At 39.6% G+C, this 24,869-nt stretch overlaps 1 protein-coding gene across 14 annotated transcripts in view; it reads right to left on the bottom strand.

Moving 5' to 3' along the window:
- CADPS2 (calcium dependent secretion activator 2) overlaps positions 1-24,869 on the bottom strand; it is a 614,350-nt gene that overhangs the window by 101,417 nt on the left and 488,064 nt on the right. For 7 of the 14 annotated variants that reach the window (XM_064289767.1, XM_064289765.1, XM_064289774.1 and 4 more), the window contains 2 exons: positions 8,740-8,843; positions 6,669-6,677 (listed from right to left, as the gene is read on the bottom strand). In XM_064289767.1, the coding sequence (XP_064145837.1) occupies positions 6,669-6,677; positions 8,740-8,843 (113 nt within the window). The remainder of the gene's footprint in view (positions 1-6,668; positions 6,678-8,739; positions 8,844-24,869) is intronic. The other 7 variants (XM_064289775.1, XM_064289764.1, XM_064289770.1 and 4 more) reach the window with 1 other exon arrangement.

The raw sequence follows: 24,869 nt of genomic DNA, 5'->3' as shown, positions 1-24,869 counted from the left end.
GAAACTCTGTGGGGCAGTTCTATTCTGTCCTATAGGGTCACTGAGTTGGAATTGACTCGACGGCACTGGGTTTGGTTTTTTTCTTTGGTATGTATAGTATCATATCATCTGGAAATAGGGACAGTTTCATTTCATCATTACCAATTGGATGCCCTTATTTTTCTTGCCTTATTGCTCTAGCTAGGACTTCCTGCACAATGTTAAATAGGGGTGGTGATAAAGGGCATCCTTATCTTGTTCCTGTTCTCAAGGGGAATTTTTTCAGCCTCTCTCCATTAAGAACGATGTTGACCATTGGTTTTGCATGGAAGTCCTTTATTATGTTGAGAAATTTCCCTTCTATACCTATTTTATTGAGTGTTTTTATCAGGAATGGGTGTTGGACTGGTGTGTTTATTTTTAATATTTCTTTTTCTGTGGATAGAAACATTAAAACATTTGGCATTGTACTCTGCTGTATTTAATTTTTAATGTTGCATAATATTGCACTGAAAGGATATGTTACTTATTCAACCATTTCCCTTCTAAAATGGCTGTTTCCAAAATTTTGCTACTCCCAATGTTAGTGTGCTAAGTATCTTTTTTACACACAAAACTTTTAATATAATATTGACTACTTCTTTAGTATAAACTTTTAGAAATTTCTGGATTAAAGAGTATGCATAAGGCTCTGTGGAGTCCCTCAGTGGTGCCAATGGTTAACATGCTCAGCTGCTAACCAAAATGTTGGAAGTTTGAGATCACCCAGAGGTACCTCAGAAGAAAGGCCTGGTGATCTACTTCCAAAAAAAGGCCATTAAAAACTCTGTGGAGCACAGTTCCCTAACACGCATGGGATTGCCATGAGTTGGAGTCAATCCAACGGCAACTGAAACTGGAATAAGGCTCTTTACCTGTTACAAATTGTTCTCAAGGGAAAATGTCTGTTTCTATCCTTTCTCCATCCACTAGCTATTGAGCATTTTAAAACCATTTCTCGGTCTAAATCATTTTTTTTAGTTTCCCAAAGCACTCAGAATAAAATTCAAAACCCTTAAATGCCTTATAAAGCACTGCATGGCCTCCCTGCTCCAGGTCTCAAGCTTAAATACACTACCATAGAGGAGTATTTCCTGTCCTTCTCGTGTAAACTGGGTTGTACTAGAGAGTTTCTCTGATACTCAGTAATTTATTTCACAGGACTTAGCACTGCTTATATGATTATATATGTGGATATTTTAATGTCTAACTTTTAAATTAGATGGTAAACACAACAAGGATAAGTATTTGTATATTCTATTTATTACTTTATACTTAGCTAGGCATTTTCTGGGAGTGCCTGGGTGGTACAAATGGTTAACACATTTGGCTGTTAATCAAAAGGCTAGAGGTTTACATCCACTCCAGAGGTGCCTCAGAAGAAAAGCCTGGCAATCTACTTCCAAAAACCCGGCCATTGAAAACCCTATACAGTGGAGTTCTACTATGACACACATAGGGTCACCATAAGTTGGAATCAACCCAATGGCAGCTAACAACAACAATGCCTTGTAGGTAATGGAAATAATCACTTAAAAAAAAATCTCTGCTGTTTTCATGGGTCAAAACATCAAGTTCTTAGAAAGTTCTTGAAAGTAACATAGACTTCTCTGACTATAGTGTCAGTTGGGTTTCAATTTGCACTTCTTTAATTACAAATGAGTTTGGAATTTTTTTTTTAATGTACAAGGGCCATTTTTATACTGCTTTTAGTGAGCTGTCTTTCCTGTCTTTTTAATTGTGCTTTTAGTAGTATCATAATTTTTTAACCAAATAACTACAAAACACACACATTTCTGTGATACAAATATTTTTGCTATTCTTCCATTTAAAATTCTTCATTAAAAAAATGATTCATCATATTACAGCCAAAGAAGTCCACATTTACTTTTAAAAGCTTTCTGCAAATACACGAGATTTATGTTTGTAAAACTCAATTTAATTTCTTCAAGTAGAAGTCAGATTATAATCGGAAGAGTCACGCCACAAAAGAGAAAAGCTATTCTAACACATTAAGTATTTTCTTAAAAACTTTTGTTAATAAGGTCCTAAAATAATGGATATTTGCCATAATTATGATTAATGTATTAGTAAAAAAATAATGACCACATAACAAATTAGCAGATGGTAAATAGAAGAAAAAGTTGAGTAAAGGAACAGTGGTGTAGTACAAATAATAGAAGTGAGAGTTAGGGAGGTTTTGATGCCTGAGCTCAATGCATATAGCCTCAACTTTGCTGTAACAAATATATGAATGTGGAAACTTTGGTAAATGGTATGCTCTATGCAAACTGAGCATATTCCCCTTTACAAATACTGTTATCTTTTTGATTAAATATTTCCTAAATAGGTCTGGGACAAATAATACAAAAATAAAAGATAAAATAGCATGCAGGATTTAATCACACATATCTCATTCCTGTCTTTGGAGCTGCTATGGTGACAAAGCTAAGAAGAGTCTGAGATTCCTCACTCTAACAGCAGGATAGAAAACCTAGTAAAAATGCAGTACTGCAAAGAGAGACATTTTCAAAGTCTCACTTCCAGTTCACAGTCAATACCTTTGCAAAAGGTTAAAATTAAGAAAATAACAGTCATGTTAAGTCAGGATTATCTCAGGACTCTGAAATTCCCAAAGCTCTTTTTAAAGTAAACGTGTAAGACAGAGTCATGGTGGAGAATGAAACATGCATTACATATTTTTTAAAAATAGCTTCAGGTTGGCAAGATTTTGCCATCAGCTCCAAATTCTCATTATGTTTTGCAGAAGTATATACTTATGCCTTTATACTTCTGGTAAGGTTTTTCCTCATAAATGCAAGCCGATCTGTGATGAATGTTTATTGTTCCCCTAATGATGACTAGAGAAAGCTTTAAGCAATCATTGACTTTGAGAATGAAAGCAAGTGTCCTCAGCTAAAGCCTTGGGAGCAGAGGGTCAAGTCTATTATTTGTCCTCTCCTCTTTCTTGCCACCTTAGTGGGTGGCAGTTGTTTCACTCTAGGTTGGTGATAAGAGGGGCTATATAACTTCCTTCCTAGGGTACTACTTCATGGGAGATGGCTGAGGTTCAACAGCATGAGAGTCTCCATCAAGAGGGAGAAAACTCCTCTCAGAAATGTATCCATCTGTAGGGCGCTGGTCAAAAGTCATAATTATCTAGGTTAAAGTGATCTTGGCTCTAATGGTAAGCCAATAATTAGTCAGGCAGAAGGCAATGCATAATTTGTTTAAGAGGGAAATATAAAACAAAACTTGATTGTAAGTCCTCAGCCATACCATTGCCATCAAAGTTCTAACTATAAATAAATCTTGTGCAGTGAAAATGATGTGCATGGCAGGCTGCCGATTCTTGAGAGAGCCCAGGTTGATGATGGAACATAGTTGAAAATGGGGCCAAGTAAGGATGAACACTTAACCTGGGAACAGAGTACTGAGCTTCTACCCATAGTGAAGAGACTTGAGAGACCGTGAGCAAACCAGTTCTCTGGGTGGATTTCCATTTCCTCATCTACCAATGGGCAAGAACAGTACTTGGCTAACCTCCCCCAGGGCTGTAGTGAGAATCAAATGAATATGAAAATTCCTTGTTGTACAGATGTAATAAACTAGTATTGTTATCAGGAATTACAAAATACACCAAAATTCACGCAGATCCTACAGAGTGAGATTACATGTTTTAAAAACAATAATGTCCAACACAAATTGAATACTTTGTATGTGCCAAGTACTGTTCTAAAGGCTTTAAATCTATTGTCTTACTTAAGTCCCCACACAACACTTTGAGGTGGATGGTATAATTATCTTTATCTTATATGTTAGCAAACTCCCAGACGTTAAATAACTTGCCCAAAGTCATATAGGTAGTAGGTAACAGACCATCATTTGAATCCAGGTCAGCTGGTGTCTAGAGACCAAGCCCTAACACATATAGCCTCTTTATAGTAGTAGCTATATATGACACATTATCTGCACAGCCATCTTTATGTGTGTATGTATATACATATATATATGTGTATATTTTTATGTATATATATATATAATGCTTTGGCTATCAAGCCACTGTTAATAACCTCTAATTTCTCCTTGCCGGAAGCATCTATCATGGTCCGATTTATTTGCCTTTCTCAAGTTCCTTGAGGCCTCAGGCTTTTGATTACTTTTACCCTCAAAACATAGTAAAAATTTAATAATTTACAACAAAGAAAGGGTAGTGGTTGCATCAATGAGCAAAACTGGTGAACCTGACTTTGGAATGTATTATGTGCCTATTTTTCCTGTAAGACAAAATAAATTTGCAATCCTGTATTTTGTAAATGGTCCTGAAAGCTCTGGAGACAATCCAGAGTCTGGGGTATCCCCACCCTTACCACACACACACAGACACACACAAATAATATGATGCTGGGAGGCCATATTCCAGGAATATTTTAGCGCCTTTAAGAGGCCAGTAGAATGGGCTAGAACCTTCAGGGTGAGATCTAAACTACAGTCAAACTAATCATAAGCTTATTTACAACTTTTTTGATTCACCAAAATCACACCCTAACCAGACTCATACTTGAATGTAAATACTGACAAAACCAAATGAGATGAAGAGCTGAAAATGCTTGAAAATACACATTACTGTAAAATACTACTCTTTTTCTTATATATTTGAGAATTAGTGAATGATTAGCAAACATTCTTGGCAGGGCGTTCTTGCCCATGCAGTTCTTGGGGAGTTACTGCTGCCAGCAGAATTCCACCCCTATAACTTAGTCATATGGAAGCCACTTGCGGGTCATCCTTTTCCAAACTGAGGGACAGTCATTGGCCCAGAGGCTAACCTAAATTCCAACCCTAAGCCCATTCTCTGAAATGGCCTAAACATGTTGGTTTACCTCCCTGGCTACCCAGATATAAATAATATGTAACTAACATTAGTATAACTGTTGACATTATTACAATGAGTAATAGATAGAAAAGATCTTGTTCATGGACACATTAAGATGCTTCTTAGATGTGCATGCCAGTGAAGAGGGATAAGGGCACAAATAAGCAAAATGAATGCAACACAATCAAATGCCCTTTTTCTTTATGTTAGAATCCACCCAGGAGCGCATATGCACACACACAAAAGACCAAACCTGTTGCTGTTGAGTCAATTCTGACTCACAGTCTGGCTCAAATACTGATGTTCCTGTGAGTGAGCACATGCAGTTACGTGTGTGTCCACACTGTGCTCCGCTCCCTGTCCTGACTCTGTACTTGGCAGAGTCCTTGGATACAGCCAGGTAAAGAGCAGAATGAATCCAGCACCTTCAGTAAAGTGAGATCTGTCTATGTTACAAATACCAAATTACCTCCCAAATACCCTTGTTGCTTACAGTGTCACTAATCAGGTAGACAACATTATATTCAAAATATTTCAGGGGTCTTAAATTAAGATTTTGCTGCAACAATAAGCAACAAACTCTTAGGCAGAATCCCAGGGTCTGCTGGAGCACAAGGTAGGAAGAGAATGACATGCTTGCATCTCAATCATTCCCCACGCATTTAAGTCCCTGCTAGGATGCTGAGTGGCAAACCTAACAGAAGAAGAAGGGCAGGACGGCCACTCTGTACATATCTACATAAACTGGAAACATCCATGTGGTTTACTGGGAAGTGCCCAAGTCTGGAGTCTAGCTGAAGTCTTTACCCAGTTATTTACTAGCTGTGCACCTCTGGCAAGCTACTTAAGCTTTCCTGGATCTCCATTTTCTTGTCAGTAAAATGGTGGGCCTGTAGTATTCCACTCTGGCATCACTGGTACATCTGGGCTTTGTCAGAGTGAGTGACCTTTTGGATGGACAGTTGTCAGATCAGTTTGCCTGAAATTTCTGGACAGAGACCAGTTACTGGAATGTGAAGACAGCCTTAAAGATTTTCTTGAAAGGAGCTTAAACTATCTTTCTGAGGAGAAAATGCAGGAATTCTCAAGAAAGACCTGGGAGAAGAGGTCAAGAGACCTTCAGAGAGAAGGGAGGACTGTCTTATAAGTAAGTTATTGTCAAAGATCTGAAGGACAAGAAACCTGCTTAACTGAGAAATTGCTGACGGATAGAAACAACCTCTCAGCCCTGTAAAGTAAACTGCCACTGTGGAGAGAAGTAGAGTGAAAAGAAAAGGAGCTGACACACGACTCACTTGAAGGTTTCTTTGAGGCAGATACAAGGGAGCGGAGCCAGGGCTCTTTCATGGAGGAAAGAAACTCTAGCTTGAACATCCAGAAATATAAATACCAGTGTTGAGTGAAGTCTAGCAATTCAGTCTGAAAATGATTTTGGAATCAGACCAATTCACTCCCCAATATTGTTCAGAAAAAAAGATAGAAATTCTGGCTTAAAAAAAAGACAAAGCAAAAAACAAATAATGGCACAAACCAACACGAAAATACCAAAATCCCATTAGTTGTGTTTTAATTAGATGGCCAGTAACTATGCAGGCAATTATTAATCAGACACATTCCCAACGGTACAACACACACTAGCCTGTTCAAAGAAATTCTGAGCCTTTAATTCCAAGGACAGGAACTAAGTTGGCTTAAAATTTATTATAACCAGAGTGGGCTCTATCTTACTTTCACATAAGAGAGTTAGAAAAATAGTGGGAACAATTTTACCTACCTCTCTTCCCTGAGGGATTCCAAGAATTTGGAAGCATTGTGAAATGGAAAAATGCCGTAGTTACAATGTATTTTAAAAAGAGGTCATTATAAGAGTTCTATATTTCAGCATAAAGTACAGTGATTTCTATGAGTTATGATGATCTCTGTTCACTAGCATCAACTGTATTTTTATGGACCAGAAAATAAATAATATTTACATTTTTATGGTTTTTGGATACATTATATTTTCACGAGCACTTTAGTGACTGTGTGGAGAACACTGTTGTTATTAGCTGCCCTTGAGTCGATTCTGACTCATGGCAACCCCATGTGCACAGAGTAGAACTGCTCTATAGGGTTTTCAAGGCTGTGACATTCAGAAGCAGATCACCAGGCTGGTCTTCCAAGGTGCCTGTGAGTGGGTTTGAACTGCCAACATTTTGGCTAGTGGTGGAGCACTTAACCATTTGCACCACCCATGAATTCCTGTGTGGAGTATATAAGACTTAAGTTACATTTAAATACAGGACAGTTATTTTCCTTAGCGCAAGAAAATAAATATTAGTTTTCTAAAATTTGTAGGAATATTGGATGGACCTGCTTAGCTAAAATACAAACTGTAATTGGATATCCAATTGGAATTTTTTTTTTAATTCAAAAAGGCCTAATACTTTAATGATAATGCCTTTTAACAAAAGACAAAGACAAAACCTACATATATTTTATCATATAACCATTTTCATTGTAACACAGCAGTGGTACTAGCCTTGAAAAAAACCACCTGGGAATTCATTTCAAATTATTGAAGCAGCTGTTTCTTCAGTTTAAAATAAAATATCCATAACAAGTTCACACATGACAGATGTAAGGTAAAAACTAGATTCCACAGTGTGAGCCAAAAGCAGATGTTTTGAATGATCATATTTATAACCAGATACAATAAATCTTAGTTACCTATAGTAAGGTTTCAGGAATACTATTTCCAAGAATTTGTTTAAAATGTAGTTCCTGTAGTTTCTTTCATTTTTGAGAACTAGAGCTTCATTAAATATAAATATTCTATGTACATTCACATGAATCTGGTCTTTTTTATTCTTGTTCATTTCATATGCTTCTTCAGGAATGAAGGCTATCATGGCACTGAAATTTATTGTATTTATGTAACCCCACATATCTCTCCTACCTAACTGAAAGCACCCAAAACTCTTTTGTTTTTGTACATAAACTCATGACTATTAGAAAGAGTGAGTTTCTAAGTTTTAGAAGAAGCAGCTCTCCTGGTGAAAAACTAGTTCGTATCTGTAATACATGTTAGTATATAATTACGCCTTTAAAAATTACAGACGATGTAAGTTTGGGAAAAATTTAAAGAAGTAAAATATTTGACAGGAAGAGTGAAAGACTAGAATCATCAACCATACCTTTACAAACACCTTCTGCTTAATTTTGCTCTTTTATCGTGTTATGGGTTATGGGTTATCGTGTTATCACTAATTTTCCCTTTTCACAGTGATTAACTTGTATTTCTAGACTAAGGCAATCATGGCATGGGGAAAACAAGGGATGTGGCATCAAAAGGTGGGCTGTGTGTATCAGTTTTGCTTCTTATTAGTTGTGTGTCCTTGGACAGATTCCATAAGCATTTCTGCATTCCATACAACACGACTGTTATCAGGAATAAGTATGAAATTATGTGTGTGTGTGTATATATATATATATATACACACAGTAAAACCTACAAAAGCTAAACCTGTGTAAGGTGGAAACCTGTCAGAGAAGGAAAACTCAAATATTTTCCACGAAAATGAGTGATACAAAAGCAGTACGACTATACCTATCAAAGGCGGAAAACTTTCAAGACTCAGAAAAACAAGGCAGTCCCTTCGATTTCCAGCTCTCACAGGTTTCACCGCAGTTGCTTTGGAAATATCTAGGAGTTATATTTCCAGAGTTTCCCATGTTGTCAGTTTTCTAAGGATGAATGGCCAGAGGTGTATCAAAGACTATACGCGTGCCTTTTCTGCAGTGCTGCTCCCACTAGGGTAAAGCGTCATGTGTAGCCGTATCCCCCAGTTCAAACAAGTCATCACCTCTGAATGGTGCTCCTCATTCTGCTGTAGGACTTCTATGCAGAGCTCTGCTAGATGGAGAACCTCTTCCAGCTTTCTAGCAGGACTTGCATGGTTCATGGTCTCTATATTAAAAAACAACAACACAATAACGTTACCTTGAAAGTAAAAAGCCAAACATATTCTATGATGTAACGATGAGACCAGGGTAGAATGAGAAAGCATATTTTGGAGAAATAAGAGATGTAAGAAATACAAATGAATATTAAAAAAAAAAAAAGCTCACCAGATTGCAGAAAATATTTCACCCACAAAGCAATCACAGGGAACTGCAAGTGCTTTGCCATTTAATATATACGAACTAGCAGGTGTGTCAGCACATTGGCTGCTCAACTTCTGCAACAAACCAGTAATAATTCTCCTCAAGGTCAGAAACACAAAGAGAGCAGATACCACAGTCTTTTCTCTCTTTCTGTATTGTATTATCAATACAATACCATTCTCACCAGATGAGTCATTCCTGGCATTAGCAAAGCCCAGGCTTTCTTTGGTTGCTATTTAAATTCCCAGCCTGAAATGTCTATAGTTCATGTTGATCTTAAATTCAAAAAAGCACGAAGTCACCTAAAACAACTCTGACAGCCTGCAATTAACTGATTTCCTACCTTCGTTTCCTGCCCGCCACCCTCCCCACCCCCCCGCAAAAAAACAGAGTTCTCTGAAGCTCAAGGTTCTTTCAGCATTAAGCCAAACTGGTATAAAAAGGCAAGCCACAATAAGGTTAAGTGCAGCTACCTGAAATTCAGCAACCAAGAAGGCAAAGTAGACAATTTCAGACACAACAAACTGGCAGAAATCAGAGGTGCCCTCTTTAATGACACTTTTTCAAAACTGAATGTGAAGAACAGAGTTTCTAATAAGGGGATTAAAGATAAACATCACCTTAGATTCATGGGGTCTCTATTTCTCCCCCATAAAGAGGCTGCAAGGAAGAGAAATATAATTTTCAGAAAAAGAGCTCCTCCTGTGGTACCTAAGGAACTGCTTTTCTTTCTGCAACACATCTTTTCCCTCAACTTACTGCTCCCTAAAACTTTTGCCCTGTTTGATTTTGTTCTCGACACCACCTGCTTGTCAGTTTATTGTACTGTGGTGGCTTGTGTGTTGCTAGGATGCTAGAAGCTATGCCACTGGTCTTTCAAACCATCAGCATCACACATGGTGCACAGATCACAGTGATGCTTCCCGATTAAGGCAGACTAGGAAGAAAGGTGATCTACTTCTAAATTTTAGCTAATGAAAACCCTATGGGTCACAATGGAGTACTGTCTGATATAGTGTTAGAAGATAAGACCCCCTAGGTTGGAAGGCATCAAAATACACGGTCGCAAGACTTCCGGCCAATATGACATCACAGACAGAAGCACTATGCCATCCCTCCACAGCAAAGACCTGAAAAACTAAGTAAAACAGAGACAAATGTCATTCCTGGGACTCAAGGTGTCAAATGAAGAAATAAAGAACTCAGCCAAACACTGAGCGGAATAAGAAACTGACAGAGAACAGAGAGAGAGGAGACATATGTGCAGAGGTTCCCTATCAGCTAACGCAGCATGGATTCACCATCTTGGACTCCTGTCAGAGATTGGCAGACAAGGAGCATGGGAAAGCAGCTTCACGGAGTTCCCAGCAGGAGACAGAGCACCTGGTAACCAGCAATACATGTTTTCCCACCCCCCATCCTCTTTTTTTTTTTTTCACAATCCTCTCCCCACTGCTCCTGGCTGGCTGCGGGCCTCTTGGCTGGCTGTGGTGGCTCCAACAGCTGGGAAGTGCAGTGTCTGTGCCACTTGGATTCACCTCACCCACATCGGAGATCGGTGGACACGGAGTACGGGAAAGCAGCTTCATGAAGTTGCCAGCAGGAGACAAAAGACCACTGGGTAGCCCCATCCTTCTTCCCCTCCTCCTTCAGCTTCCCACTAGCTGCAGTCTCTTGGCTGGGAGGTAACTGCTTCAGCCTGGGCCACTTGGATTCACCCCGCCCACACTGGTTGGGTCCCTGAGTGCTATTTGTCTGTGGCTGATTTTGCTTTTTACCATTTCTTTTGGTTTCTTCCGTGCCTCCCACCACCTCTCCCCCCTTTCTCTCTAACACCTGGCTCTGTGTGCCATCTTCGCTTCCTCTTGAAAGGCTGTGAAGTGCCCTTGCCTGGGGAGCCATTCCCCCAGCCCATGACACCAAGCGGGTGGAATCCTTGAGTTTTTTTTCTTTGTTCTGTTTTGTTTTGTTTGTTGGTTTTCTTTTTCTTTTTGTGGCTTGGGAGCCCCTTCTAGCCAGGTTGTACTGCTTGGCTTCGAAGCCACTTGCCCACTCTGCGCAACCCCTAGAGGCATGTTTTTGTCTTTCTTTTCTTTTTTTTTTTTCTCTCTTTTTTCCTGTCTTTCTTCATTTCTCAGTTCTCATCTCTCCATACTTACCTTCTTTTCCTGTCTCCCAAATATCTGGTGCTCTAGTCAGGCTACACTGCATGCAGCCTGGGAGCCACTTCTCTGGTTTTTGCAGCTGCACTGGTGGGACCTCTGAGAGTTTTTCTTTTCTTTCTTTTTTTTTCCCCCAGATTTTTATCTAGTTTTTTTTTTTTCTTTCTTTATCCCTTTTTGTTTTTCTTCATTTCTCGGTTTCTCATCTCTCCACTCCAACAGCAAGCTCCCTTAGCACTATTTTTGTTTGTTTGTTTTTGGCTCCTGTTTTTCTTTCCCATACCCATATTAGCTCCACACATCACAACCTTCTCCCTCCTTCCTGCCTACCTGCACCATGCACTGAACATCACACCTCTGAGCAGCACAGGACGGCCTACCAGAACCTGCCCAGCCTGATTCCTGGCCTGCCCTGTTGGCCCTAGTATGTGCTACAAACAACCCATCCCAGCCCCTTCCCTTCAGCTGAACCTACCCTGCTGTACCATAGCTGAGCAACTGACCTTGCCCATTGGACAAGGAGGTGAAAAGTATCATGACCACAAGTGAGCAAATAAAAAAGAATGTACAGCTTGCCTGCGCAGACATAACCAAATACATAAAAAAAAGCAGGATAAAACAAACAGATCTACAATCAATAAACAAAGAAAATAACTACTGAATGTCCCGAAGACAGCAGACAATATCAAAACATATAAAAAAGCAGGATAGGATGGTACCTGTAGGGATCCAAAATAAAACAGAAGATCACTTTCCAGTAGAATAAAAGGCACTAGAACTACCTGACAGGGAATTCAAATCTCTAATATTCAGAGCTATCCAAGAGTTGAAGCAAAAAGCAGACAAAAATGAGGAAAAATAGACAAATTTATGGAAAAGGCTGACAAATTTATGGAAAATACTGACAGAAAAAATGGAAAAATTCAGGAAAGTAATATAGGAACAAATTGCCAAAATAAATTCACAACTAGAAATCACACAAAAACAATTAGAAATCCAAAAGATTAAACAACAAGATTTCAGAAATAGACAGTGTCATAGAAGGACTGAGGAGGAGGTTTGAAATGATGGAAGACAGGATCAGCGAAATTGAAGACAAATACTTGGCTACAATTGTGTTTGAGGAAAAATCAGAAAAAAGAATGAAGAAAAATGAAGAAACCCTGAGAATTATGTGGGATACAATCAAAAGCAAAAATCAGCAAGCGATTGGTGTTCCAGAACTGGGGGAGAAAATGGAAAACACAGAAAGGATCATTGAAAAATTGCTGACAGGAAACTTCCCTGATATCATGAAAGATGAAAGCTGACCATCCAAGAAGCTCAAAGTACCCCATATAGGACAGACGCCAAAAGAAAATCACCAAGGCATATCATAATCACACTCACTAAACCAAAGACAAAGAAAATGTCCTGAGAGCAGCTCAAGAAAAACAAAAAGTCACATACAGAGGAGAAACAATAAGACTAAGCTCTGATTATTTGGCGGAAGCCATTTTTTTTTTTTTTTTTTAATGCAGGTAAGAAAGTAATGGGATGACATATATAAAACTTTGAAAGAAAAAAACTGCCAACCAAGAATAATATATTCTGCAAAACTCTTTTTCAAATATGACAGTGAAATTAGGACATTTCCAGATAAACAAGAATTAAGGGAATATATAAAAACCAAACCAAACTTACAAGAATTATTAAAGGGAGTCCTTTGGTCTGAGAACAAACAACATCAGATCATGGCCTGAATCTAGGAGGCAAGATTGTACCAGCCAGATACCAACCTAGGAAATGAACTCTCAAGAACTATCCAAAACCAAAAGAATTGCAACAGGGAACCAGAGAGGTTAATCTGTAAATAACAATAGCATCAGAACAATAAAGGAGGGAATAAACAGTATAGGTATAGAACTTTCTAATGGAGATGAAGGCAAGGTGATACCAAGCAATAACAGACTGGTTCAAACCTAGGAAGATAAGGGTAAATTTCAAGGTAACCACAAAGAAAGTTAACAAACCTGCTCATCAAAATGAAGAAGAAAAAGAAAGTCTCAATAAAAACAAAATCTACAAAAACAAAAGAAATGAAAAAGAAGTCCACAAACAAAAAGAACTCAGCACAGGAGAGTAAGAGGAACAAAGGAAACATTAACATCATAAAAAAAGCACTACAAAGTGACAGCAATAAACTCATGCCTATCATTTTTTTTTATCAATAATTACACTGAATGTAAATGGCCTAAATGCACCCTAAAGAGACAGAGAGTGACAGAAAGGATAAAAAAAACAGGATCCAGCAATGTGCTGTCTACAAGAGATACACCTTAGAAACAAAGATGTAAGTTTATTAAAAATTAAAAAAAAAAAATTTTTTTTTTGAAGGATGGCAAAATATATCAAGCAAATAACTACCAAAAAAGAGCAGGAGTGGCAATACTAATCTCAGATAAAATAGACTTTAAAAGAAAAGTCACCATAAAAGACAAAGAAAAGCACTATATAATGATTAAAGGGATGATCCATCTTGAAGGATTAACCATAATAAACATGTATGCACCCAATATCAGGGCTCTAAAATACATAAAACAAACTCTAACAGCACTGAAAACAGAAACTGACAGTGCCACAATAATAGTAGGCAACTTCAACACACCACTCTCAATAAAGAACAGAACATCTAGAAAGAAACTCAACAAAGATACAGAAGAGCTAAAGGGCACAATCAGCCAACTTGACCTCACAGACATATATAGAACACTCCACCCAACAGCTGCAAACATACATTCTTTCCAACGCACATGGAATGTTCTCCAGAATAGACCACATCTTAGGCCACAGAGTAACTGTCAACAAAATCCAAAACATCGAACTAAAACAAAGTATCTTCTCTGACCACAGTGCCATCAATGTAGAAATTAACAACAGGAAGGGCAAGGAAAAAAAATCAATTACATGGAAACTGAATAAAAACCACTGGGTAATATAAGAAATCAGAGATGGAATCAAAAAATTCCTAGAATCAAAAGAGAATGAAAACACTTCATATAAAAACCTTTGGGACATAGCAAAGGCAGTCCTCAGAGGTCAATTTATAGCTATGGATGCACACATCAAAAGAGAAGGGACAAAATCAAAACATTAGCTACACAACTTTGAACAAATGGAAAGAGAACAGCAAAAGGAGCCCACAGCCACCAGAATAAAGCAAACAATAAAGATCAGAGCAGAAATAAATGAAATAGAGAATACAAAAACAATAAATAGAATACCAAAATCAAAAGTTAGTTCTTTGAAAGGATCAACAAAGTCGACAAACCACTGGCCAAAATGACAAAAAAAACACGAGAGGATGCAGATAACCCAAATAAGAAACAACAATCTTTGAAGGTTACGAGGGTTGGGGATGGAAAAACACTAAATAGACTATAAATAAGTGGTAACTTTGGTGAAGGGTAAAACACAATACTGGGGAAGCCAGCACAGTTTGTACAAGGCAAGGTCATGGAAGCTCCATAGACACATCCAAACTCCCTGAGGGATCGAATTGCTAGGCTGATGGCTGTGGGGATCGGGGATCGTGGTCTCGGGGAACATCTAGCTCAACTGGCATAACATAGTTTATTAAGAATATGTTCTACCTTCTACTTTGGTGAATAGCGTCTGGGGTCTTAAAAGCCTGTGAGTGGCCATCTCAGATACTCCACTGGTCTCACCCCTTGGGGAGCCAGGAAGAATGAAAGGAAAAATTAGTCCAAAGGACTAATGGACCACATCTACCATGGCCTCCACCAGACTGAGTCCAGTACAACTAGGTAGTGCCTGGCTACCACCACTGACTGCTCTGACAGGGATCACAATAGAGGATCCTGGACAGAGCTGGAGAAAAATGTAGTACAAAATTCTAACTCAAAAAGAAAGACCAGACTTGCTGGCCTGACAGAGACTGGAGAAATCTTGAGAGTATGGCCCCTGGACACCCTTTCAGCTCAGGAATGAAGTCACTCCTTCAAAAGGCCAAAGATCAGACAGGCCCATAAAACAAAACCAGACTAAAGGGGCACAGCGGCCCAGGAGCAAGGACTAGAAGGCAGGAGGGGACAGGAAAGTTGGTAATAAGGAACCCAAGGTTGAATAGAGTGTTGACATGTCTTGGGGCTGTTAGCCAATGTCATAAAACAATATGTATACTAACTGTTGAATGAGAAACTAGTTTGTTCTGTAAACCTTCATGTAAAGTACAGTAAAACAAACAAACAAAAAACACAGTGGCTTCAACAATGGACTTCAGCATACCGAAGATCATGACGATGGGCAGGACTGGCCAACATTTTGTTCTGTTGTACATGAGGTCACCAGCGACTCGATAGCAACTAACAACAAATTTGTTCCAAGGGACTTACAATGGTGCAATAAATACTTATGTTTGGTGCTGGTGCTTGTCCAGCCAACATTTATTAAAGGCTTACTATAGCTCTTTTTTTTTTCATAGCTCAGAAGTGGTGTGATGCATGTGGGGGTTTACAGTCCCCAGCCCCCAAGCCATGTGCACATCCTATTAAATTCCTCTGCTGAATGGGGAACCATTATTCATCTGTGACAAGCATCAAAGGCACATGTATAGTAATATTTTACAAAAATCAGCCAGTCAAACACCATAGAACTGAGTGTACCTGCAAATGTATTTAGCTGGGGGGAGTTAAGAAGATATATAAGGCATATCCCTGACCTCAAACAATTCAGAATTCAAAAATTACTACAGAAGGGATCCTTAGACATCAACTATCAAGTCTTCCATCTGTTCCGTAAATCTCTTTAACATCGTCACAGAGGGGGAAGTCACTGCGGCTCAGGACATTTCATTATAGCCTACTCCATTTGAGGGCAGATCTAGCTATTATAGTCTAGTCAGGCAGATAAGAGCTGTAGTTAAGTCTGGAAACAACACAAAGCAAACATTCCAGTGATGCAGGAGATCTGGGGGGAGATGGCTGAAAGCAGATTGGTTTAGGGGAGAAATCAGGTGAAGATAAGCTGAAGCATGGTCCTAAAGCAATAGTAAATGAGGAGGGGGTTTCTAGAAAAAAAGAGAAGCTGCCACAGGGGCACACACTGCATTTTCAGAAGATGGTGATGATGACTATGGTTATAAATGTTGCCATTTACAGAGACCCTACTATGTATGTGTCAGGCACACCACCAGGCACTTCTCATATATTACCACACTAATTTTCCTAACAGCTTTTCATTGCTTGGTATTGTTACTCATACAACTCCCAGGTAAAGAAACAAGCTTGGAGAAATGAAATGCAAGTTAATAAGTGGTGGAGGTGAGACTTGCAAGGGCGCCTAATATCTATGCTTGCCAGCCTTGGCAAATACTGATGAATGGTATGTTCTTAAATTATGAGAGAAAAGATTTCTTTGGAAAATAGCCCTCAAAGTAATTTTTAATTCTCAAGAGTTTATCACTTATCTTTCATTTCTTTATTTTTAGATCGAAGGTATTAAATTAGAAGTTCTTAACTAGGGGATTAAGGATAGGCTTCGGGAGAGAGTTCCTGAACCCCTTAAGACTATATGCCAAGTTTTGTGTATAGTGATATTTTTGGAGGAAGAAGGACCATGACTTCCATCACAGTCTCTAAGTGGTTCATAAACCTAATAGATACTAAGGACCACTGACCACCCAGATAATCTTAGAGATTCCTTCTAGCTAAGAAATTCTAAGTTTCCTACAAATGTTAGGTTTTACTTCTAGATTATATTATTTCAATGTGTTTGTATATGTTTATATTATGTGTTATTCATAAGAAAAGGGAACATAAAAATTTACTTGTTTTTATAACAGATGTTGTTGTTGTTAGGTGCCGTCAAGTTGGCTCCGACTCATAGCGACCCTACGCACAACAGAACGAAACACTGCCCGGTTCTGCGCCATCCTTACAATCATTGTTATGCTCGAGCTCATTGTTGCAGCCACTGTGTCAATCCACCTTGTTGAGGGTCTCCCTCTTTTCCACTGACCCTGTACTCTGCCAAGGATGATGTCCTTCTCCAGGGACTGATCCCTCCTGACAACATGTCCAAAGTATGTAAGATGCAGCCTCGCCATCCTTGCCTCTAAGGAGCATTCTGCCTGCACTTCTTCCAAGACACATTTGTTCGTTCTTTTGGTAGTCCATGGTATATTCAATATTCTTCGCCAACACCACAATTCAGAGGCGTCAATTTTTCTTCGATCTTCCTTATTCACTGTCCAGCTTTCACATGCATATGATGTGATTGAAAATACCATGGCTCGGGTCATGTGCACCTTAGTCTTCAAGGTGACATCTTTGCTTTTCAACACTTTAAAGAGGTCTTTTGCAGCAGATTTGCCCAATGCAATGCATCGTTTGATTTCTTGACTGCTGTTTCCACGGCTGTTGATTGTGGATCCAAGTAAAATGAAATCCTCGACAACTTCCATCTTTTCTCCGTTTATCATAATGCTGCTTACTGGTCCAGCTGTGAGGATTTTTGTTTTCTTTATGTTGAGATGTAATCCATACTGAAGGCTGTGGTCTCTGATCTTCATTAGTAAGTGCTTCAAGTCCTTTTCACTTTCAGCAAGCAAGGTTGTGTTATCTGCATAATGCAGGCTGTTAATGAGTCTTCCTCCAATCCTGATGCCCCATTCTTCTTCATATAGTCCAGCTTCTCAGATTATTTGCTCAGCATACAGATTGAATAGGTATGGTGAAAGAATACAGCCCTAACGCACACCTTTCCTAACTTTAAACCAATCAGTATCCCCTTGTTCTGTCTGAATGACTGCCTCTTGATCTATGTAAAGGTTCCTCATGAGCACAATTAAGTGTTCTGGAATTCCCATTCTTCACAGTGTTATCCATAATTTGTTATGACCCACACAGTCGAATGCCTGTGCCTAGTCAATAAAACACAGGTAAACATCCTTCTGGTATTCTCTGCTTTCAGCCAGGATCCATCTGACATCAGCAATGACATCCCTGGTTCCACATCCTCTTCTGAAACCAGCCTAAATTCCTGGCAGTTCCCTGTTGATATACTGCTGCAGCTGTTTTTGAATGATCTTCAACAAAATTTTGCTTGCGTGTGATATTATTACAGATGAGGAACTTGATTTTCCTAAAGATTTTAGCACATTATTTACTGAATCTTCACAACCATTCTACTGGTTAGGGAATAATGACCCCAGTTTCCAGGTTAGGAAAGAGACTCATAAAGGTTAAAAAGGATGTCTAACGTCACACGGATGGGATTAAAATTCTACCTCTGGTGTCATAATGACTTGAATTCCTTTCTATTTTCAGTTCTCTGAAATAGGAATAACATATACATACATATTGTTATTGTGTGCTGTCAAGTCGATTCTGACTCAAGTGACCCTACAGAACAGAGTAGAACTGCCCCATGGGGTTAGATCGCCCAGTTTTTGCTCCCCCAGAGCAGCTGGTGGGTTCGAACTGCCAACCTTCAGTTAGCATTCGTGCACTTAAGCATTGTGCCGCCAGGGCTCCATATATGTATCTCAAAGGCTGAAAGTTTGAGGAGTTTAAAAAGTCACCATGCCCTTAACCACAAGAATGTAATAATGGAAAAGAATTACAGAAAGCAACCCCCAGGCTTGCTTCTGTTTAAATGTGAATGTCAAAACTAGCTTTTTACATTTGACATAAAGCTCTGAGAGTACTCTTTGTTCCAAAGAAACTAAAAAGCCGTCTAAAACATTTTATTCTTCCTAGATTAAATTCACTGAGAGGATTGAAACTTCGTACTTGAACATAATGGCCACTCTAATACTTTAAATAAATAGCATTTTTATCAAGTACCCTATGGGTGCCATCTCTGTTTATCACCCATTTAACTGCGGCCAAGAAGTTTAATGCATTTTATAGCCAAAACATGATTAGATAACAAGGTTATCAATAGCTCCATTAAAAAATATGAACACTGAATATTTGAAAATTCTTCCTTACAATGTTCTCTTTAGCTCTTTTTTTTTTTTTTTTTGCCACATTTCTACAGCATTACAGATGTTTCTACATTCTTCAAGCTCCATGCCAAGTTGCTGATTGTTGTAATACATTTCAAATAGTGACATTTAAAACAAATATGCCAAAAGTAGCAAGGCTTCTTGTTGAATTTCAATGTGTTGCTCTTGGCTAGAACCCTTCTTCATTTTGGAACATTTTTTACTTTTCTATGATAACATTCCTTGGCTCTCCAAAGCAATTGCTCTTAATTATACCTCTGTACATTTAAGAAGTGATCCCACAGGGGGAAAGGTAGGAAGTTGGACAAGGTATAAAAAGACTGCTTGGCTGTTTTGTTTTGGTAGACTTTAATTCTGCTCCCCCACTTCAGAGAGGGTGTATACTCCCAGTATATTCTTCTCTGCTGCCCCCCTTCCTGCCATTTTGTCTCTAATAGTGGAGGCACCAACAGCTTACAGTGAAGGCTGTAAGACAGCATGGGGAGAAGACCAGCTGGATAATTTCAGTGCTTTTTTCTCCACATGTGATATGTACATGACACATTTGACCTTAACTTTTAGCATAGCAATTGTATCTGTACATGCAGCTAAAAAAGACATAGCTCAAGATAGTGCTGGATTGAAGGAGTATAGCAATAATTCCATCCCATTACTGCCTACCTCTTCCCTCCCTGGTATTGCAGCCATGAAGACCAGCTAAGATGTATCAAAAAATAATTCCTGTAGATGCACTCTTGCTTGGTTCTTCAACATCCCCAGATTTTGTGGCCCTGAATTTGATTCAACGAACATTTACTGCATGTGAGGGACTGTGCTAGCAACTGAGGAGATGTAACGATGAACGTAATATTTCTGCCTTGGAGAATTTATGCTTATCTCTTCCTAACCTGATTATGAGGTAGGGTATAGGGTACATACCATCCATTTTTGGCCAATATGAGAAAGTTCTATAATAAAGCCAGATAGGGAGTGAATTAAATGCAGTCAATATACAAGAGCACTGTTATCAGCTTGCAAGAAATAAGATCAAAGATGTGTCAATAGGAGACTTTAAATTGCTCATGGGGTCCTTCAGGATGAAATTATTCTTTGAGTGAGTATGTGTGTGAGTGCAGAAACTCTAGGTCAGAGAAAATTAGCATCAGTCTAACATGGAAGTGTCCCTCATTTTTCCTCTTCCTATCCAAAGGAAAGAACTCACTCTTCCACTGTGTCTTCTTCCCACTAAAGAACAAAAACCAAATGAACGTGGAGAAAGCCATGACTTTTAGGAGATAACTGAGGTGAGAAGCCTGCAAGAGTTAAACTGGACTGTAGGGGTAACTGCAGGTCCTGGGAAAAAGATGGGCAAAGAAAAGGAAGAAATGAGAGGATGACTACTGTTTAGGGAATTAAAGGAAGAACTGAGATTTGGAAGAAGCAGAGAGATTAGCAATGTGGGAGCAGTCACATGGGACACTCTGAGAGCCCATGCAATAAGGACGCATCTGGCAAGGTTTAAAAGAACAAGGATGTTGGGCCAAGGGCACATCTGATTTTTCCTGCTTGGAACCCAAAAGGTCATCCAGCAGCAAACACAGCCAGCCTCCTCTTTGAATTGTTTTTGTTGTTAGGTGCCATCGATTCAGCTCTGACTCATAGCGACCCTATGTATAACAGAAAGAAACACTGCCCAGTCCTGTGCCATCCTCACAATAGTAGTTATATTTGAGTCCGTTGTTGTAGTCACTGTGTCAATACATTTCACTGAGGGTCTCCCTCTTTTTTCGCTGACCCTCTATCAAGCATGATGTTCTTCTCTAGGGATTGGTCCTTCCTAAAAACATGTCCAAAATAAGGGAGATGAAGTCTCACCATTCTCACTTCTAAGGAGCATTCTGGCTGTCCTTCCTCTGTGGACTACTGGTTGGCAAAACTTATCTACTCTCAGACCTGGGTGAAGAAATAGTGGAATGGATTCCTCCATTTCCCTTCTCTGTTCTCTCCTCCAAAGTAGTGAATGCCTCCTCCTCTCCACCCCACTCCAGCTGAAATATAAGGAAAAACTACACCACGCACACATACAATGCTATAGAGCACATAAGTGATTTGTTCTGAATAGAGAGATCAGAAAAAGCTTGAGCTACCTCCTCTATATTACATAGCTCTGTCCACTCATAAGCCCCTTTATACCACCCTAGCTGGCTCAGGGAATTTTTACTGGTTCCCTAATAAAGAGATGAAATTAAAAGGAATGGCTTTGGGGAATCAGGGGCACTATCATAGAAAAGTAAAAATGTTCTAAAATGAAGAAGGATTATAGCCAAGCACAAAATATTGAAATTCACCAAGCTGGTTCTTACTGACTCCCATTGTCATTTGTTATATTCATGCGTAATTTGAACCTTAACTTTTATCTGGTGTCAATGTTCTCTTTGTACACCTCATTCAGATTGATGGTTTGGTTGTAAAGTCTAATTTTTATTGAGATTTTCTGGCCCATCCTCCTTCTCTAGGCACCGCAACTGTCCTTACTGACATGGTGTCAGAGCCTAGGACAACCAGGCTCCAGATAGTCTTGATCCTGGGCAGATCTCAACACTCATAGGCCTTCTCTTCCCAGGAGGGAAGGGGTGTGGTGGGGCGGGAAATTAGATACTTTCTCCAATGTTAAACAAAACAACCCCTCCCTGCCCAAACTGCCACTTGGTTTAGAACTTGTGACTAGTTTAGATGATTCTGGAGAACTCTCTGGGCTTAGTACCCTAGAGGGAGTAATATAACTTGCTGCTAAGAAGACTGCCTCAGAATCTGGAGAGAGGTGTTTTCTAAACTTCTCCAACGCCTTGAGGGTCAACCTGGCCTATATTTGCCCCGATATCTGTGACAACCCCAAGACCTGGCATTGTCAGCTAATGCAAGAGAATAATGTATCATTGACCCTCTCTTGGTTTAACATATCCTACATCAGTTCTATGAGTGCTGGAATATATATTGCTTTCATCAGTGCATGGAGTATCTTCAATATGTATCAGCAGTCTCAACTTCCCCACATCCAAACCACCTAGAGGGCTTTTTAAGACACAGATTGCTTAGCATTACCCCCAGAGTTTCTGGATCAGTAGTCAATGGTAAGGTCCAAGAATCTGCATTTCTAACAAGTTCCCTGGTAATGCTGATGCTGCTGGTCTGGGGAACACACTTGGAGAACTACTAGTGTTTATGAAAACCAAATTGAAAACAATGGTGACCTGTGTAAACTTTGACAATTTCCTCCTTTACCTGAATTAAGCTATACTTTACATAAACCTCATTTTAAGTAGGCAATGGCTTTTTCTGCAGAATTTGAACACATTGTACATTTCTATGTTACTATCTGAATTAGTGTGGTGTAGATATTTGGACAAAGGTGCCCTGGTGACAAAATGGTTAAGCACTTGGCTGCTAACCAAAAGGTCGGTGGTTTGAACTTACCAGCCACTTTGAGGGAAAAAAGTGTGGCAGTCTGCTTCTGTAAAGATTTCAGGCTTTGAAACCCAATGGGACAGTTCTACTCTGTCCTATAGGTTTGCTATGGGTGGGAACTGAGGCAACAACAATGGGTTTTGATATCTGGACAGTCCTATGTGTGAATGAAAATAACTAATCTAGGATGGTATGGACTCCTAACAACCATTTAAAATCCCTGAGAATACTAATGCCACAGTTGTTTGAAAACAAAAGGTCCGTGGCCTTCTAATTCCAAGGCTCCCTTTGGGATCAACTCATTTAATGACCCTGTCATTTAAAGCAACAGTTCCAGTTAATACCTCCTTGGAATTAATCATGCTAATGATACGGTGCTTTGGAATAATTGTCCTGTGGTCACAGTCACATTAACTACTTTACCCGGATTACTTTTCACATCAATAAATTCATTTCTAAACCAATGGCCAGCTGTGGAACAAAGGATAACTGGCCACTGGAGTATAGGCCAATGGCAGCCAGGCTGAATCCAAACTGAGCAATCTCTGTAAGTCAACAGTAATTGGTGATCCATGAGTGACAAGCCATAAAAAGTCAGATACATATGAGTGAAAACTGTCCATGACCCTCTGAGAGTCTTTCTTTATAAGGAATATGAAAGCATATTTTATTCTTAAGATCTTAAAGTAAGGAATGATGGTGATGAATTACAAAGAAAAGATTATGAAGACTGCATACAAAAATTTAATACCTGGGGCAATGCTAACAAGGCAGTATAGACAGAATCACCGTGCAATTCCTCTGCAGCAAAGACCCAAAAAACTAAGTAAAACAGATACAAATGTCAATCCTGGAACCTTAAGCATCAAATGAAGGGATAAAGAACTCGATCAAGCACCAAATGGAATAAGAAACTGACAGAGAACAGAGAATGAGGAGAGCTATAGAGTGGAGGTCCCCTACCAGCTAACACAGCATTGATTTGCCAACTTGGACTAAAGCCACCAAAGACTGCAGACAGGGAGTACAGGAAGGCAACTTCATGGAGCTCCCAACAGGAGACAGAGTACCCAGTAACCAGGGATACATGCTTTTCCACCCCCACCCTTCTTCCCTCTATGTGGCCTCCCTTATTTCCAATGGGGCATGGCCACTTGGCTGGACAGACACCAGCTCACTGCCACCAGGTCTGCTCCTCCCCCAACGGCCGGCTCCCCCAATGCCATATATATATGTTTTTTTGGTTTGTTTCACTTTTTTTGTTTCTTCTCTCTCTCTCTCCCTTCCTTCCTTGCCTATCTCTTGCTCAGCTAGCCCTGTGCACTGACTCTGCCCATTCTTGAAGAGCTGTGCTGCACTGCTTATCTAGAGAACCAATGGCATGGCCTCCCTGGTTCTGTGCTGCCCCCACTGGCTGGCTCCATCAGTGCCATTAAAAAAAAAATAGTTTTTTTCCTCTCTCCTTTCCTCTCTCTCTCTCCTTTCCTTCCTTGCCTTTTTCCTGCCCACCTAGCCCTGTGTGCCATTCCTGCCCATTTTTGACAGGCTGTGCTGTACCACTTAGCTAGAGCGCCACCAGCACACAGCTTCCCCAAATCTGTGCCACCCCCACCAGCTGGCTCCCTCAGCTCCATATTTTTTATTTTTCTTTATCCTTCCCCTTCTCTCTTTTCTTTCTCCCCCCTACCTAGGCCCTGTTCTGCCTCCACCCCTTACTGAGGAGCCAGGCCACACCACCTGGCAAGAGAGATACCAGCTGGCTCCCTCAGCACCATATTTATTCATTGTTGTTGTTAGTTTTATTTATTCTCTTTCTCTTCTTTCCTTTCCTTTCTCCTGCCCACCTAGCCCTGCATGCTGCCCCCACTCCTTCTTGACAGGCTGCACTGCTTGACTAGAAAGCCACAAACACACAGCCTCCCCAGGTCTTCCTCACCCCTACCCACCCATTCTCACTCTCTCACCATTTTATTTACTTTTTTTCCCTTTTATTTTTTGCTTTTTTAATGCTTCTCTTTCTCTTACCACTCACTTAGCTCCACACATCACATTCTTTCCTTTTCCTCCTTCCAACATCATTCACAACAGAGAGAGACTGAAAACACTCCCCCTGAGAACAGGAACAAGACAAGGATGTTCTTTATTATCACTCATATTTAACATTGTGCTGGAAGTCCTAGCTAGGGCAATATGGCAAGAAAAAAGAAATAAA

The sequence above is a fragment of the Loxodonta africana genome, chromosome 8, assembly GCF_030014295.1.
Source record: "Loxodonta africana isolate mLoxAfr1 chromosome 8, mLoxAfr1.hap2, whole genome shotgun sequence".
Classification (NCBI taxonomy): Eukaryota; Metazoa; Chordata; class Mammalia; order Proboscidea; family Elephantidae; genus Loxodonta; species Loxodonta africana.
The sequence above is the reverse complement of the archived record's forward strand: the minus strand, read 5'-3'. Positions and strand labels throughout refer to the sequence as shown.